We start from the raw sequence: 14,005 nt of genomic DNA on the forward strand, positions 1-14,005 counted from the left end.
TGGTAAATTTATACATTCATACGTTACGAAGACAGAGGGAACCCTTAGGATGCTCTTGTCTGACCTCCTGCACAAATGCAAGCAATAATACTTCCCTGCTTGAGCCTTTTCTTTTTTTTTCTTCTTTTGTAATTAAAACATCCAAAACAATTTTTGATTGAAAAAGTGGAGAACATTGAGGAAGATGTTCCAAGTCCATTACAATTGTCAGCGTTAAAAATCTGCTTTCTCATCTGAATTTTGTCTTGCTTCAGCTTCTAACAGTTGGATCATGTTATCCCTTTTGACGAGGTACAAACATTCAAAAAGCCTGCGGCAAAATTGACCTCTAAGTTGCACGGTTTGCTGTTAGCGGCATCGTTTGGATCAGTGGATGAGTAGTGAACAGAACGCACCATTGCCCTTTGGCGTGGGGACAAGTCTTAGACCGGATTCTGCCATTTTTAAACCAGTCTGTGTATCAAACTTCTGTTACGGGTATAGACCAGTTTCCAGTCACTTATACCAGTAGAAGTGTAACATCTGAACTTGGCCCTTTGTCTGGTAGATTAAAGAGCCCAAAGTATCAAAGTTTTACAGATTGAGCTCGTGGAATTTTCCACTTTTAAGGCATGTTTTCCAGTCCTCCTTGTGACTCTTCTGAACCATTTTTTGCTTATTTTTATCTTTCTTGAATTGTAGATATCAAAATTGGACACCATAGCGGTTGCACCAGTGCCAAATTCAGAGAGAACATGATCATCTTGCTTCCCATTTGGCATTCCCCTGTTTATATAGTTTAGGATTATTTTAATCTCCTAGCCCACATCACCCTACGTTGTTTGCTCAGTGACATTACAATTTTACATTTGGGCTGTACTAAAGCACAGGTTGCTTTCTTGGACCTGGATGGCCAGTTCATTATTAGCTACGCTTCCAAATTTTGGGCCTATATGGTCTTTATCAGTGTTGATTTTAAGTTCTCTTCCACTCCTCGATAAAAATGGTAAATAGGTCAGGGCCAAGAACTGCTTCCTCTGGGAACACACATCTATTTGATGATTCCCTCTTTGCGATTCCTATTTGAGTTGTCAGCCATTGTTAATCTGTTTAATCTGTCATGATACTTTTTTACTGTTCTAGTTTCTGAATCAACATGTTCTGCAGCGTGCAGTCAGATGTTTTACAGAAGTGTTAGGATGTCAGCACCATTACCTTTATATACCAAACTCACAATCTTATTAATAAAAAGAGGAAGTTTGTTTCATATGCTATGTTATCCATCAACATAAATGTTGATTCACACTGATCATGTTCCTAGCCTCTAATCCTTTATCAGTCAAGTCCTATATCATCTCATCCATTGTGTCCAAGTGGAATCAGTCAGATTGGTGCTATTCTTGCAGTGCAGGCAAATAGTAGTACGTTTCAGGCTGACAGGGCCTATAATTATCTGAAGCATCCTGTCAGATCTTTTTAAATATTAACACAGTGACTTACTCCCAAAAATCAGTTTAACCAACTCTTCTGAAACTCTTGGGTCCATGTTATCTGGGGCTGGCCAACCAAAAGATGTTCAACTTCAGCAGCTATTTAACATCTTCCTTCATTATTGTTCTGTTTGATCAAAAAAAACTCCAGCCTTTTTCTAAATACAGAAGATGAATATAGTGCACAGCTCCCTTTCTGTATTATTATTATTATTGTTACTGTTGTCATGGTTATTGATTGTTCTGCCGTTTACATCTACCATCTGACCAAGCACCATGGTTGGGATCTTTCCTGTTTCTAATATACTTAGAAAACTGTAGAAAAATAGGGCTGAAAGAGCCCTCGAGAAGTCATGCAGTCCACCTGTGTTGGTCTGATGTGTATTCATTACTAGCAGTTGCCATTCTGCTTCATTGGAGGGGAGTACACATACATGCTTATAACGCATCTACTGGAATACAAGATGGCCCTGAATACAAGACGACCCCCCCCCCCTCAATAATTAGTTTCTGTATATGGAACATTTATACAGTTGTTATAATTTTCCAGGTATAGAATTTAATTCTTGGAGGTTTGTCTTGAATTTGTAAAACTCCCACTTCTACAGCAGGGAAAATAAATCGGGGGCTGGAGGTGGGTGGGCGGGGCTTCACGTGGCCCCCTTACCCTCTGCTTCCCCCTCCCAACTTTTTCCCCTTGCAGCCCCTTCCCCACTCCTTACTAGCAGACCCTGAGCACATGGAAATGAGGGGCAAATTTGAATACATGGACTTTGAAATAAACATCCCTATAGTAATTTGCCTAGACTTAGTTCATCCAGAAATTATACATTTTACCTTTTTTAGAACTGCCACGTGTTTTACCACAGGTACTCCATAAACACTTTTAAGCAGCACTTTTGCACCTCCTTATATATGGTACAAACTATGTATGCATGATATTAGTCCGAAGCCTAAAGGTTCATTATTTACCATAGTGCACTGGGCAAGGCCCTGCCAGAGTCAACAGCATTTCAAGCCACGATGACCCCATAGCTCAGCACTACACAGTATGTTTCTATGTGTGTGTACTCCAGATGCCCCCCTCCCCTGCTAAAGGATCATTGTGCTAATTAGCCCCTGATCATGACTGGAACTGAGTGTTCTTGTCACAAGTTCTGGGATCCTCTAAAAGTGTATATGCAGATAACACACAGGGCAACCTGGTCTGGCTGTACCTCATGGGGGGATGGACCACAATAATCATATGTGCCGTGCTAAGAGAGAGGCTGAGAAAAGGGATTCTGGGTGAACTGTCTAGGGCCCTGGTTGGTGATGTTTGCTAGACATTGCTGATGAAGAAACAGGAATCATTGGATATGAGAAAATAAGGCACAGCTTAGCTCTGGGAGTGAAGAGGAAATAGAAATGTATTCAGTGTAGTGGCTCACCATGACTTGAGAAAGTTGACCCTGAACACAGTGGACACTACCATATAACTTATTCAGATGGGCTGCACTAACCTATCCTTGTGGTAAGTTCCCATCAGTTTGTTTGCCAATTATGGGCCATATGCTTTATAGTCATGCTCAGTGCTGGCTGTATTTAATCAACTTCATAGTTGGTTTCCATTACTGAGTACGTGCTGCTTTTGGCAGGAGTTTAATGATTGAATGATGGACAGTGTATTTAATGAGACTTCCTTGCATGCATTTAAGATGAGAAGCTTTTTTCTCCCATGCTGATTGAGGTGTGGGGGGAACCTCATCTTATATTCAAGTAAATATGCTGTATATATATATATAAAAATGTTTTTTGGGTTTTTTTTAAAGGTGTGTGTATGTGTGTGTGTGTGTGTATGTATGTGTGCATGTATTAATAGCTCATTTCAGTTCCCCTCTAAACCAGGTTAGATATTACCATGTTTGGCCTTTTTTTTTTTTCCAACTGTGACTGTATTTTTTTCACCTTTGTGAAACTAGCCCTTTTAAAGCCCTTAGGGCATTTATACATGTGCTCTGGGAGTGCGGGCAGAGGCGGGGAAACACTTTAATTAGAGTGGCTCCAAGAGCTGCTCCAATTAAAGCACCTGGAGCGTCTTGTGTGTCAGTGTCCCCCTGCTTAAAAATGGCGGCGGGGGCACTTTATCTAAAGCTCGCTTGGCGAGCATCAGATAAAGCGCCCTTACCACTATTTTTAAGTGCAGGGATGATGATACACAAGATGCTGGAGGCTCCTGGGGCGTGAGTATTACCATACTCCAGCAAACTTGATTCATCTGGATTAATCAAGTCTGCTCCGAAGCACTGTAATTACAGTGTGTTGGAGCAACTTCACTGCTCGTGTATAGGCACCGTGAGAGAGAGAGAGAGAGAGCGTGTGTGATTTATTTGGATTTTGTGGCCAGGTCCTAATTACTTAGTTTAGCTACATCTGCCTACAGTTCCTCTTCACCTGTGCAAATGAACTTTAATGTAGAGTCCCCCAATATTGCTAGTATTAGAAAGTAGTAGTAGTTTTATAAAGATCTAGAAACATCCCTTACTGTACAACCATATCTAACTGTAGTGTAGAGTGAACTAGTAAATTCCAAACCACAGAAAATATTTATAATTTAAGGCCCTGTTCCTGTGAAATGCAGCATACAAATAGACATCTGTGCCTTTGCAGAGAGGCCCATTTAAAAGGTCCAGGTGCATGCTAGGAAATGGTACCCTTTTTGCTACATGCAGTAAAAATACATGATCCAAAAATGAAAATTCATATTAGAACAGTTTCTTCTTCTCTCCTCCTTCTTGCCATGTACCAGTGACAGTTTTTTAGTTCGCTCTAATTTCTGCTTTTGGTTTATTGTGAAACTGCTCTTGAGAATAATTTGAAAGGAGTATTTTTAGCTTGATATATCATTCTTTGTTCGTTAGCTGTAAATATTTAGTGCACTAATAGTGTATGATGTCTGCCAGCAATCTCATGACTAACTGTCACTTTTCACAGAATTATTTTTCTGGGTTTATCTTCCTTTTGCACCTTTAACCAAAATATTCTCTTTTTCTAGAGACATTATAAAGGCACTTTTTCTATTTTATGTATGTAAGTAAGTTTTTGATATGTAGGTTATATTTAAAAAATATACAAAACAAAGCCCAAAAAATTCTGAAACTGTTCTGTCGACCAATAATGATTTTTCCCCCTTCAGCATTATTCGTATAAATGTAAAGCAGGTGGCAGAGTGTAGCCACAGAAATTTGCTAATGGAAACAACTGCACCAAAATTGCTGTGGGCGGTATTGAGGGCTGATATATTTTTATGATAAATTTTATAGTTTTTCCTAACTCCCTAGAACTCAGTTTCCAGAATTTTAATTAGGCCAGCTTTGACCTTCCTATTCCTAATAAATCAAAGGGAGATAGTACAATTTAGTAATAAATAGACTTGGTATAAAATCACAACCAGTAATTCGGGAATAATAATATTATAATTTTATTAATAGTTTTGTACTAATATCAGTATGTTCTTCTGGAGCATATGTTAATATGAGCATGTAGTGTCTTCACTTGTGAAATCAGTTCTTCTGCACACAGGATTTCAGTAACCATTTAATTGTTGCCTTTGAGCCCAGTTTTGCAAACATGCACAGAAGTCGTTGCACTTCTGGACAGACTCCTTCCACCTTTGAGTAAACATCTACCGTCGATATCATTTTATTTTAATTTTTTGGTATAGAGGGTCATAGGTGGTCAGATCAAAGATGCTTCTACAGTATTACTGAAGAAACTGGAGAAAGAGTGGGTGACCTCTTATGAAACCCTTGTGCTATTTTCCTCTTAAATCAGCTGTCTTCTATCATCCTTTCACTTCCCAGGAGTTTCTTTTATCTGTGGTCTCTTCCTGGCAAATGCATTTACATAAGAGAAATGAAACTGTTCCTGTGAATGACTCTGCAGAGTCAGGGCCTAAAACTCATTTTACTCTGTTTTTTAAAAGACAAATGGCTCCTGTTCTGGGAAGACCTGGATTCACTTCCAAGCTCTGCCAAATGCTTCCTGTTTAACACTTGGGGCTGGGTTTCATTCCATTTTTCTATGTCTAAGTGTGGTCTTATTCTGCCCTACCCAGGTCCCTAGAAAACCATTAATATAAGGCATGGACAAATGTTCACTTGAAGAGGTGTCAAAGGGGTGGGGGAGCTGCTGTTTCAGCTACACAGCAGCTGTGCTCTGCTCTAACCACTAGATGCGCAGAAACCTGTAGCAAACCACTGCAAGTGAATGTGCATGCCCATAAAAGGGTCAGTGTGCCCTTGCTGCTTTGGGACTTAGTCTTAAGGGCCAGCTACAGACGTTACACTTTTATCAGTATGAGTGATCAGAAACTAGTCCATACCTGTAAGATAACAGAAGTTCAGCACACAGAAACTGGTTTAAAAATGGCAGAACCAGGTCTAAGATTTGCCACATCCCCCCCCCCCCCCCCCCCCCCAAGGTGAATGTGTGTTTTCCACTTACAGAAGATCACGTAACTTAGATCTGTTCTGCCTCGGGCTTTTTGAATGTCTGTACCTAGCCATAATGAAGATGAAGACACATGAACCCTTTTTTGCAGGGAGGTGGGATCCTCTGGTGAAATGGAATGGGATTGTACACGGACACGGAGATGTCTGATAGGGCGAATGGGCCCTTATCTTTCCGTGCTTCAGGTCCACATCTGTAAAATAAGGTAGTGCACCTTCCCTGCTTCACAGAAGTATTGAGGATCAAATGCATTACAGATTGTGGAGTCTTAAATACAGCTGTATCAGGGGCCATGTCACGTACGTTAACCAGATAAAAAACCAGCGGGGAAGGCTGCTACAAAGAACATTTGTTACGCTATTTATGCTCTAGCTCTTTGCTCAGTCTAATGTGCATTGTCTTTTGGTTAATGCTAGCTAACTTGAATTGGAAATTTTTTTGTTGTTGTTGAGATGAATTTAGCCATTCAGGTAGAATGGGTGTATTTGTGTGTCCTGTGCTGGTCGAGTTAAGCCAGTGGAATGGAAGTGCTCCCCGAGCGTATTTGTAATGCTAAAAGAGCAGGTTCTTCTCTGTAATAAAGCCATATATTTCATGGATTTCTAGGGTCGGAAGAGACCCCCTGCTCTGGGCAGGAAAGAGCACTGGGGTCAACCGACCCCAGCCAGGTGCTTGTCTAATCTCCTCTTGAACTCCTGCAAGGCAGGGGAAAGCACCACCTCCCTTGGAAGCCCATTCCATATTTTGGCAACCCTCACCGTAAGTAATTTCTTCCTGATGTCCAATCTAAATCTGCTCTCCTTCATTTTATGGCCATTGTTTCTAGTAACCCTGAAGGGCACCCTGGTAAAAAGAGTATCCCCTGTTCCCTGCTGACCCCCCCCCCCCCAAATGAGTTTGTAGACAGCCACAAGATCCCCTCTCAGCCTTTTCTTGCGATGAGATTCAGGTCCCTCGGTCTGTCTTCATAGGGTCTTACCTGCAGGCCCTCAACCATACGAGGAGCCCTTCTCTGAACCTTTTCAAGGTTATCCACATCCCTCTTGAAGTTCAGCACCCAAAACTGGACGCCGTACTCCGGTTGCGGCCTCACCAATGCCACGTAGAGGGGAAGTATCACCTCCTTAGACCTGCTCGTGATGCACCTACTAATGCAAGAGAGCGCGGTTAGCCTTACTTATTACCTCATCACATTGGCGACTTGCGTTCGTTTTTGCGTTGACTATGACTCTGAGATCCCTTTCCACTGCTCCATAGAATACATGAGCTTTTGCAAGTGTTTTGAAGATATAATCTATTTCAGGTTTTAAAAATACTGAGCACCTTGATCGGATTGACTGAGACAGAGACATTCCGTTATTTATTGGATTATAGAACACAATTATTTCTTGTTTGAGACCCTGATTTGGGGAGGGCAGGGATGGAGGCACCTCCTGCGCACAAAGGCTTAGTTAAACGATCTGTGTTCACAGGAGATGGATGAGCTAGGATCTGCATATCACGCTGAAGGATGGTTCCTCATAGACAGGAGCCACCATGACCTCCCCTTCCTCTGTCTACAGGAGTGAAGGAAGGGGTTGGGTAGCCACTTCTGCACTGGACAGGTAGAGCCCCTAGTGTGCAGTTTTTACAGCTGTCCTTGCCTAGACTTCTCATGACTTTTCTTCCTTTCTCTCCTGCTGTATCACACCGACTCCTTTGTATATCAGACCCCCATGAGCAGGTAGGATTGGGCCTAAGAGAATATTTTCCAAATAAGTTGTACACGTATGTGACCCCAGGAAGTGGAATCCTGAAAGCTGTCTGGAGTTTATTTTTTACATTTCCTTATCTGTAATCATGTCTACTTCTGCTTTTACATGCTTTGAAAATGTGCACGCTTTCAGCAAACAGGTTTAAAACAAAGCGGCCCTGCAGTAATTGCATTTTCAAATAACCAAAAGAACTTTGCTTGAACACAAGCGGCAAAAAATGTGGATGCCTGAATGCAAAACGTGCTTCTGCGTTGCATATCCTGCATGTTTTCAAATCAGGGGGTGCGAACGAAGCGAAGGAAATAGCTAGGTTTTTTTGATACAGCTTTTGGTTCGGCTATCCCAGTCGGTTGCAGACATGCGCTTTCCCCTGCTGCGTGTGTATACCTATCGTGCTACTAATAGTACATCGCTAGCTCCGTATTACTAGATGGAGTTGTTAAGCGGGTCTCCTCCTTCTACCACAAACATAAACACAGACATTACTAGTAAAACAGAAGCTGTTGAAACCATTTTGGCTGCCGAAATGGGCTCCTGCCACCAGCAGCAGTTGTGCCGTTTTCTTTGCTGACACGTACTAAAGAAAGCTTAATCTCATAAATTATCCAGCATGTGATGTTCTGTCATTTCTCGTCATGGCTGCATTACCGCGCTCAAGATAGTAACACCATATAGAAAGTTTTAAGCTGATTTCACAATTGGCTAAGCTGCGTTTCTTTAAGGGGACTATTAATATGGGATGCTTCCTAACTTTCACAATATGACAACCTGATAGACTACTTGTAAACAGTGGCGTGATTTGAGCATTTCTTTTCCTTTCGGTTGAAATGGGAGCCTCGTTGCTTGTGCTGCTGATTCTTTAGTCACGTTTGCTCCGAACTCGGCATAAAACCATTAATCGTGTTTATGTAATTCTGCTGCTATCAACCCCTGGGTTACATGCTTTCCAGTTAACTCACTCTAGAACAGCCTTTTTTAGCCCTTTTTAAAGGTGTGAATGTTATAGTGACTTAATTTTAATGTTGGCTTTCACAGTAATGAGGACAGAATGGAGTGATGAAACACTGACAGCTTTTACTGTACCTAGAGAGCCTAGGTGAAAGTGGTGAAGAAAATTTTGATCCCACACTTGGAAGTTGTTTATGTGCTGAAAAGATACTGAGTCCTTTTTTTTTTGTTTCTTATGTTTCAACAGGGCAGAGTTTAGGGTATGGATTTGTTAACTATATTGATCCAAAGGATGCAGAGAAAGCCATTAACACTTTAAATGGACTCAGACTCCAGACCAAAACCATAAAGGTAAGACAATACAAAGAGCCTTTTGCTAAATTTAGGAAGAGCAGATAGTAGAGACCCCGTTTTTGGCAATCGCATCGCTATTTTAATCTCCAGTTAAATGGCAAAGCTAACTAGCTCTTGCTCAGAACAAAGGCAAGATATTTGGTAGATGGAATCTTTTTATTTCTTGCAAACTGCTGCTATTTTTATTTGCCAGGGAAAAATGACGTCTTAAAGCCTTGTAATGGGATTTGAAGTTAGGATAAAACAGTCATCCACTAGCGAGAACATTACCTGTAAAACAAAGGTGAAATGCACACTATATATTCCTAAATGACCATTACACACCTTGTTTTGTGCTGATTGCAATTAATTTGGCATGGGATTGTCAAACACTTACTGCCATTTATAACAAACACGCTTCACCCCAGTTTAGACATGCCATTTTTCAACAAATGTGGTAGTCTTTCTCAAGCATTACTCTTCCAATTTCACTGCCCTATGTTTGATCCACTTACTTGAAACCGGGAACCTCAAAGGGACTAGAGAACAGGCTGCAGTCCCCCGTTTGCCATGCTAATATGCCACAAGTTTCTACATGGTTACTTAGTGATCCTAAAAGCAAACTAATTTCTACACTGTCATATTTCTCATTGAATACTTGGTATCGATGGGTGCGATAAATATGCCACAAGAACATTCAGCCTTTCACAAAATGTTCTTTATCCGTACTTGGATAAAAAGGCAATGTCGAAAGTATTAACAGACACACTCACGCACACCCGTGTAAAGCAATTGAAAACCTTTTCATTATTTTGACCATTTTCTTAATTTTGCCCTATACTTACATTTTTCAAACAAAAAGTTGTTCTGGACTGGGAAAATGCATGGACTTGGAAATTTTAATTGAAAAAGGAAGGACAACAAGAATTATTTCAACAGTTTCAATATTTCCTTTTCAAGCAGAGAAATTTGTTAAAACCATGCCTTTCCCACAGCATATTTTGGTTTCCATGAATTGTAGTGTTGCCTGGGGGGAAAAAAAATCATTGAAAACCAGCTGGGACAGCTGACCGGGAATTTTAGACAAGTAGCCTCTTGTTCTGTATGTTGACCTTTCAGAAAACAGATTTGGTTACATATAAAATTGAATCATAGAAAATTCAGGTTGGAAGGGACTTCAGGAAATCATCTAGTCCATCCCCCAGCTCAAACCAGACCATCCCCGACTAGATCATCCCAACCAAGGCTTTGTGTAGCTGGGTCTTAAAACTTCCAAGGTTGGAGAGTCCACAACCTCTCTGGGTAACTTGTTCCAGTGCTTTACTACCTTCCTAGTGAGAGAGTTATTTTTCCCCCTAATATCCAACCTAAACTCCCTTTGCTGCAACTTGAGACCGTTTCTCCTTGTTCTGTTATCTGCCACCGCTGTGAAAATACTCTTTCCAAACTCATCTTGAGGGAACAAGACCATTCCGTATGTACATATTTATTCCCTGTACCAAAATGCTTACAAGGGGATTTTTGCAGTTAAGGTTTTTATGTATTTAATTTATCATGATGCATAGTGTAAAGCAACAGCATCAACTCGTCTTATCAACTGCTACAGATTGCAACTATTAATGCTCAGACTCAGCAACTTATTCATTCCACTTTTAATAAAGTTGAGCTGCAAGTTGATCTCTCTCTAAACCTATCTTAATGGGACAATGGCAAGAGAAAATACTACATTAATAATATTTTCTTACTTGTTTTTTAACTAGTTTAGGTTAGGCTCACGAGAATTTTAAAAATTGGAATTATTTTTTAACACTGTGCATTCACTTTTATGTATACCATTCCATTTGGATACATTAGTTCAACTGTTTTTAGTAAATGTCCATGTTTAATCATTCGGGTTCTTGTGAGCTAGAACAGTAATGTTTGTGTTTCTAGTGCACCTGAAGAACCTTTAATCAGAAAAGAAGATACCTTGCTAGTAAGCATATTATATTTTTGACTCCCATTTAATAAAGTGTTTTAACTTAAAATGATTTGCACCCATTTAACAAATTGTATCTTCAGCAGTAAAAGTTTGTTTTAGCAGGTGCTTGGCCTACCAAATGTGCCCTGAACATTTTGCTGCTGCTTTAATTTTTTTAAAATCTGTTTTAAAATGATATGGGTACAGAGAGTAGACTGGTTTTTGGTTTCTGTTATGCTAATAAATAACACATTGATGACTGATTGAAGATGTGAAATTCTTTTGGAATTTGGAAGACATTTAAAATTCAATAGTAAACAAGGAAACAGGTCTACGATGTACAGATAGGAATTACGTAACCCTTGCAGTGATTAGCAGGACATGTATAGTCTGCAAAACATATGTTTTTAAATAGGTATTTACACAGTCACCTAAATTAACCCAAGGGAGCCTCAGAGTTGAATTGCCAGGCTTTGTATACACAATAAAGTATAAGTGCTTAATGGGCAATTTGCACACAGCTTCGAATTGCATGTATTGCAAAAAAAAAGTGTGGCAAATTGTAAAATGGCATCTCATTAAACCACCCACCCTATCCCACATACCTTTGTGAAGTTTTTCTTTAATTTATCATTTTACTGTATTTAATAATTCTCTTAAAACAGGTTCTTTTTAATGTGTTACACAATCTGGAGACTTCACGGCGTTCATCTTGTTAAGCTGTGGATTGTATGTTTTGAGCATCCATGCCAGTTCCCATGCCGGTTAAATACGCCGGAGGGATCTACCTGTGAATTGCATCTCGGCTTTCCGCTCTTGCAAAGCAGTCACAAATCAGAGTCAACCCAGCTACATTGCCTTTCTTTGGCCGGCACCCCACCCTTTTCCTTGTGTTTCACAATGAGCTGTGGTTTAGGGCAGGGGCATATTTGCTTGTATTGTTGGATCAATGTACAGAATTATAAGAGCATCTAATTGATTCTTGTAGATGCCCTCTAAAAAGCTTTAAAAATGTCATCAGTATTTTAAGAAACCAGATTGAACATACCTTTATTTTGCTGACTGAAATGGCTTGATTTTGTTAAATATTGGCATTAGTATTAAAGATGCAGGAAATGGACATTGTTTTATTGTTTAGGTTTGCTCCAGTCTAAGCTGGAGTCCATTAGGGCCTTCCAGCTTAGACCAGATTGAGCCTCGGGTATGTGACCACGTAAGGTGTTGGTATGTGGCTTCACCTCCCTACATGCCGTCCAGGGAAGGTTACTCCCCTTGGTTACTCTCTACCTATGGGGAGGTGGTAGGGAGGGTGGACTCGTGGCATCTGTCTACGAGACTTCCTCCTTCCCATGCCAACTCACCTTCCTCCTTCCCATGCCAGCTGTTTTACAAGCTGACCCCCTAGGAAACAGAGCCAGCACTCTACCCACCCAGTTGCTTGTCGGCATTGAGTAGAGCTTGTGGGACCTTCTGTGGCTCCAGCCCCCAAAACCAAGGTCTGAGGAAGCTGTGAGGCATTTGGAAGCATGTTCATTCCCACGATTTTGTCACATAAGGCCGGGTACAATGTGCCGCTGAGCTGTGACACATTTTTAAAATGTGAAGGCAGTAGGCCTTATGCAGAGTTAGTGGGCACTTGCATTTGCATTCAGGAAAACCTGCAGCAAGATGTTAACCTTGAAAGCAAACTTTTAATGGGGCATTATCAACTCAACTATAGTCTTTGTAAAAAAAAAAAAAAAAAGGCCAGACATCCAACACTACAAGTCATTGCAGGTCCTTCACCTTTCCCTGCCTCCTACCTTTGCCATTTTCCTGGCTTTCCAGGAAAGTGTCCCCGCGCTGTTGGCCATTCTTCTCTCTCCTGTGAAAGAGCCGCAGTCTGGAGGAATGCTGGCTGCGTGCAGGTGATCCAGCCAGCTGACAAGGCCCGGGCATCTGTCAAATGGACAGAAAGAATAAGCTAAAGAAATCTGTATTTTTTAATTTTTCATCGGTGTTGTAATCAGTAACCCTTTCCTTATCAATAGGAGCCAAACATTTTCTGACGTGTTTTATTATTTTGCTGAATGGTGGGTGCCCTTTTACTCTTTGACGATGACTTTAATCAAGATATCTGGGGAAGGGGCACCGATAAAGGAAATGTTTGTACGTTCACATGCCTAGCGATAGATCTTTTTTAGGTGAGTTGTATTCACACTGAGCTAAGCATAGCACATATTTTAGGAAATGGTTTCTATAGCATTGTAGTCGTTCCCTATGAGGGAAGAGACATTTCCTTTGTAATCACAGATAAAACTTCTGTTCAGTTTGACACAATATTTTGGGTAGATGAAGATGTCACCTACTGAAATAAATCCAGCTGCCTGATATGGGAGCCATTGTGAGAAGGCTAATTTAAGCCCGATGGTAAAGGTTAATGTTGAAGATTGGCTAGAATTTGAGTTGAATCAAATAGCAAAAAGGAAATGAGATGTACAGTGCAGTGCACTAGGTAGGTAGAGATTGCTTAAACACCGCTACTCCAGGGCTGAATCACATGGATGGCGTCTGCTAGGAGGTAGAGGCAATGTTCTGTAATGTCCATAAATGATCAGAACATCTGAACGTTGCTGTCGAGGACACTGGAACAAGGACATTGAAGAACTTGGAAGGGAGGTTGAAATCAGAAGGAAACTCTGGACCACCTGGAGAGCAGCCCTGGTCCTTTGTTGCGTTACCTTGTGAGACATGCCTCCCCGGTTGAAGCGGGCCACACGCTGCCTGCCGTAAGACGAGCAGAAGAGTATTAGGAGAGGATGGAGGCCCTTACCTAGCCAGTCTCTTGTCTGATAGGTGCTGTCATAAAGAACAAAGTTGGTCCAAACTCTTGATTTCTGTCAGTATAATCGAGGTGTTAAATTCCTCCCGTACATAAAGTGACAAAACTCCAAATGAGCAAGACCCCTCAGTGTAGTCAAAGGCTTTCTCTGCATCTCAGTTGACTATAATTTCAGGCTTTTTGGAAATTAATATCGATGATTAAGTATTGATATTTTAGCATTGTCTGA

The 14,005-nt window shown here is 40.8% G+C and overlaps 1 protein-coding gene across 4 annotated transcripts in view; it reads left to right on the top strand.

The window, feature by feature from the left end:
- The window catches only part of LOC102369995 (ELAV-like protein 4), a 108,970-nt gene that overhangs the window by 81,417 nt on the left and 13,548 nt on the right, over positions 1–14,005 (top strand). For all 4 annotated transcript variants that reach the window (XM_006025310.3, XM_006025308.3, XM_006025309.3 and 1 more), the window contains exon 3: positions 8,910–9,013. In XM_006025310.3, coding sequence (XP_006025372.1) covers positions 8,910–9,013 — 104 coding nt within the window. The remainder of the gene's footprint in view (positions 1–8,909; positions 9,014–14,005) is intronic.

Source organism: Alligator sinensis, unplaced genomic scaffold (assembly GCF_000455745.1).
Source record: "Alligator sinensis unplaced genomic scaffold, ASM45574v1 scaffold256_1, whole genome shotgun sequence".
Lineage (NCBI taxonomy): Eukaryota > Metazoa > Chordata > Crocodylia > Alligatoridae > Alligator > Alligator sinensis.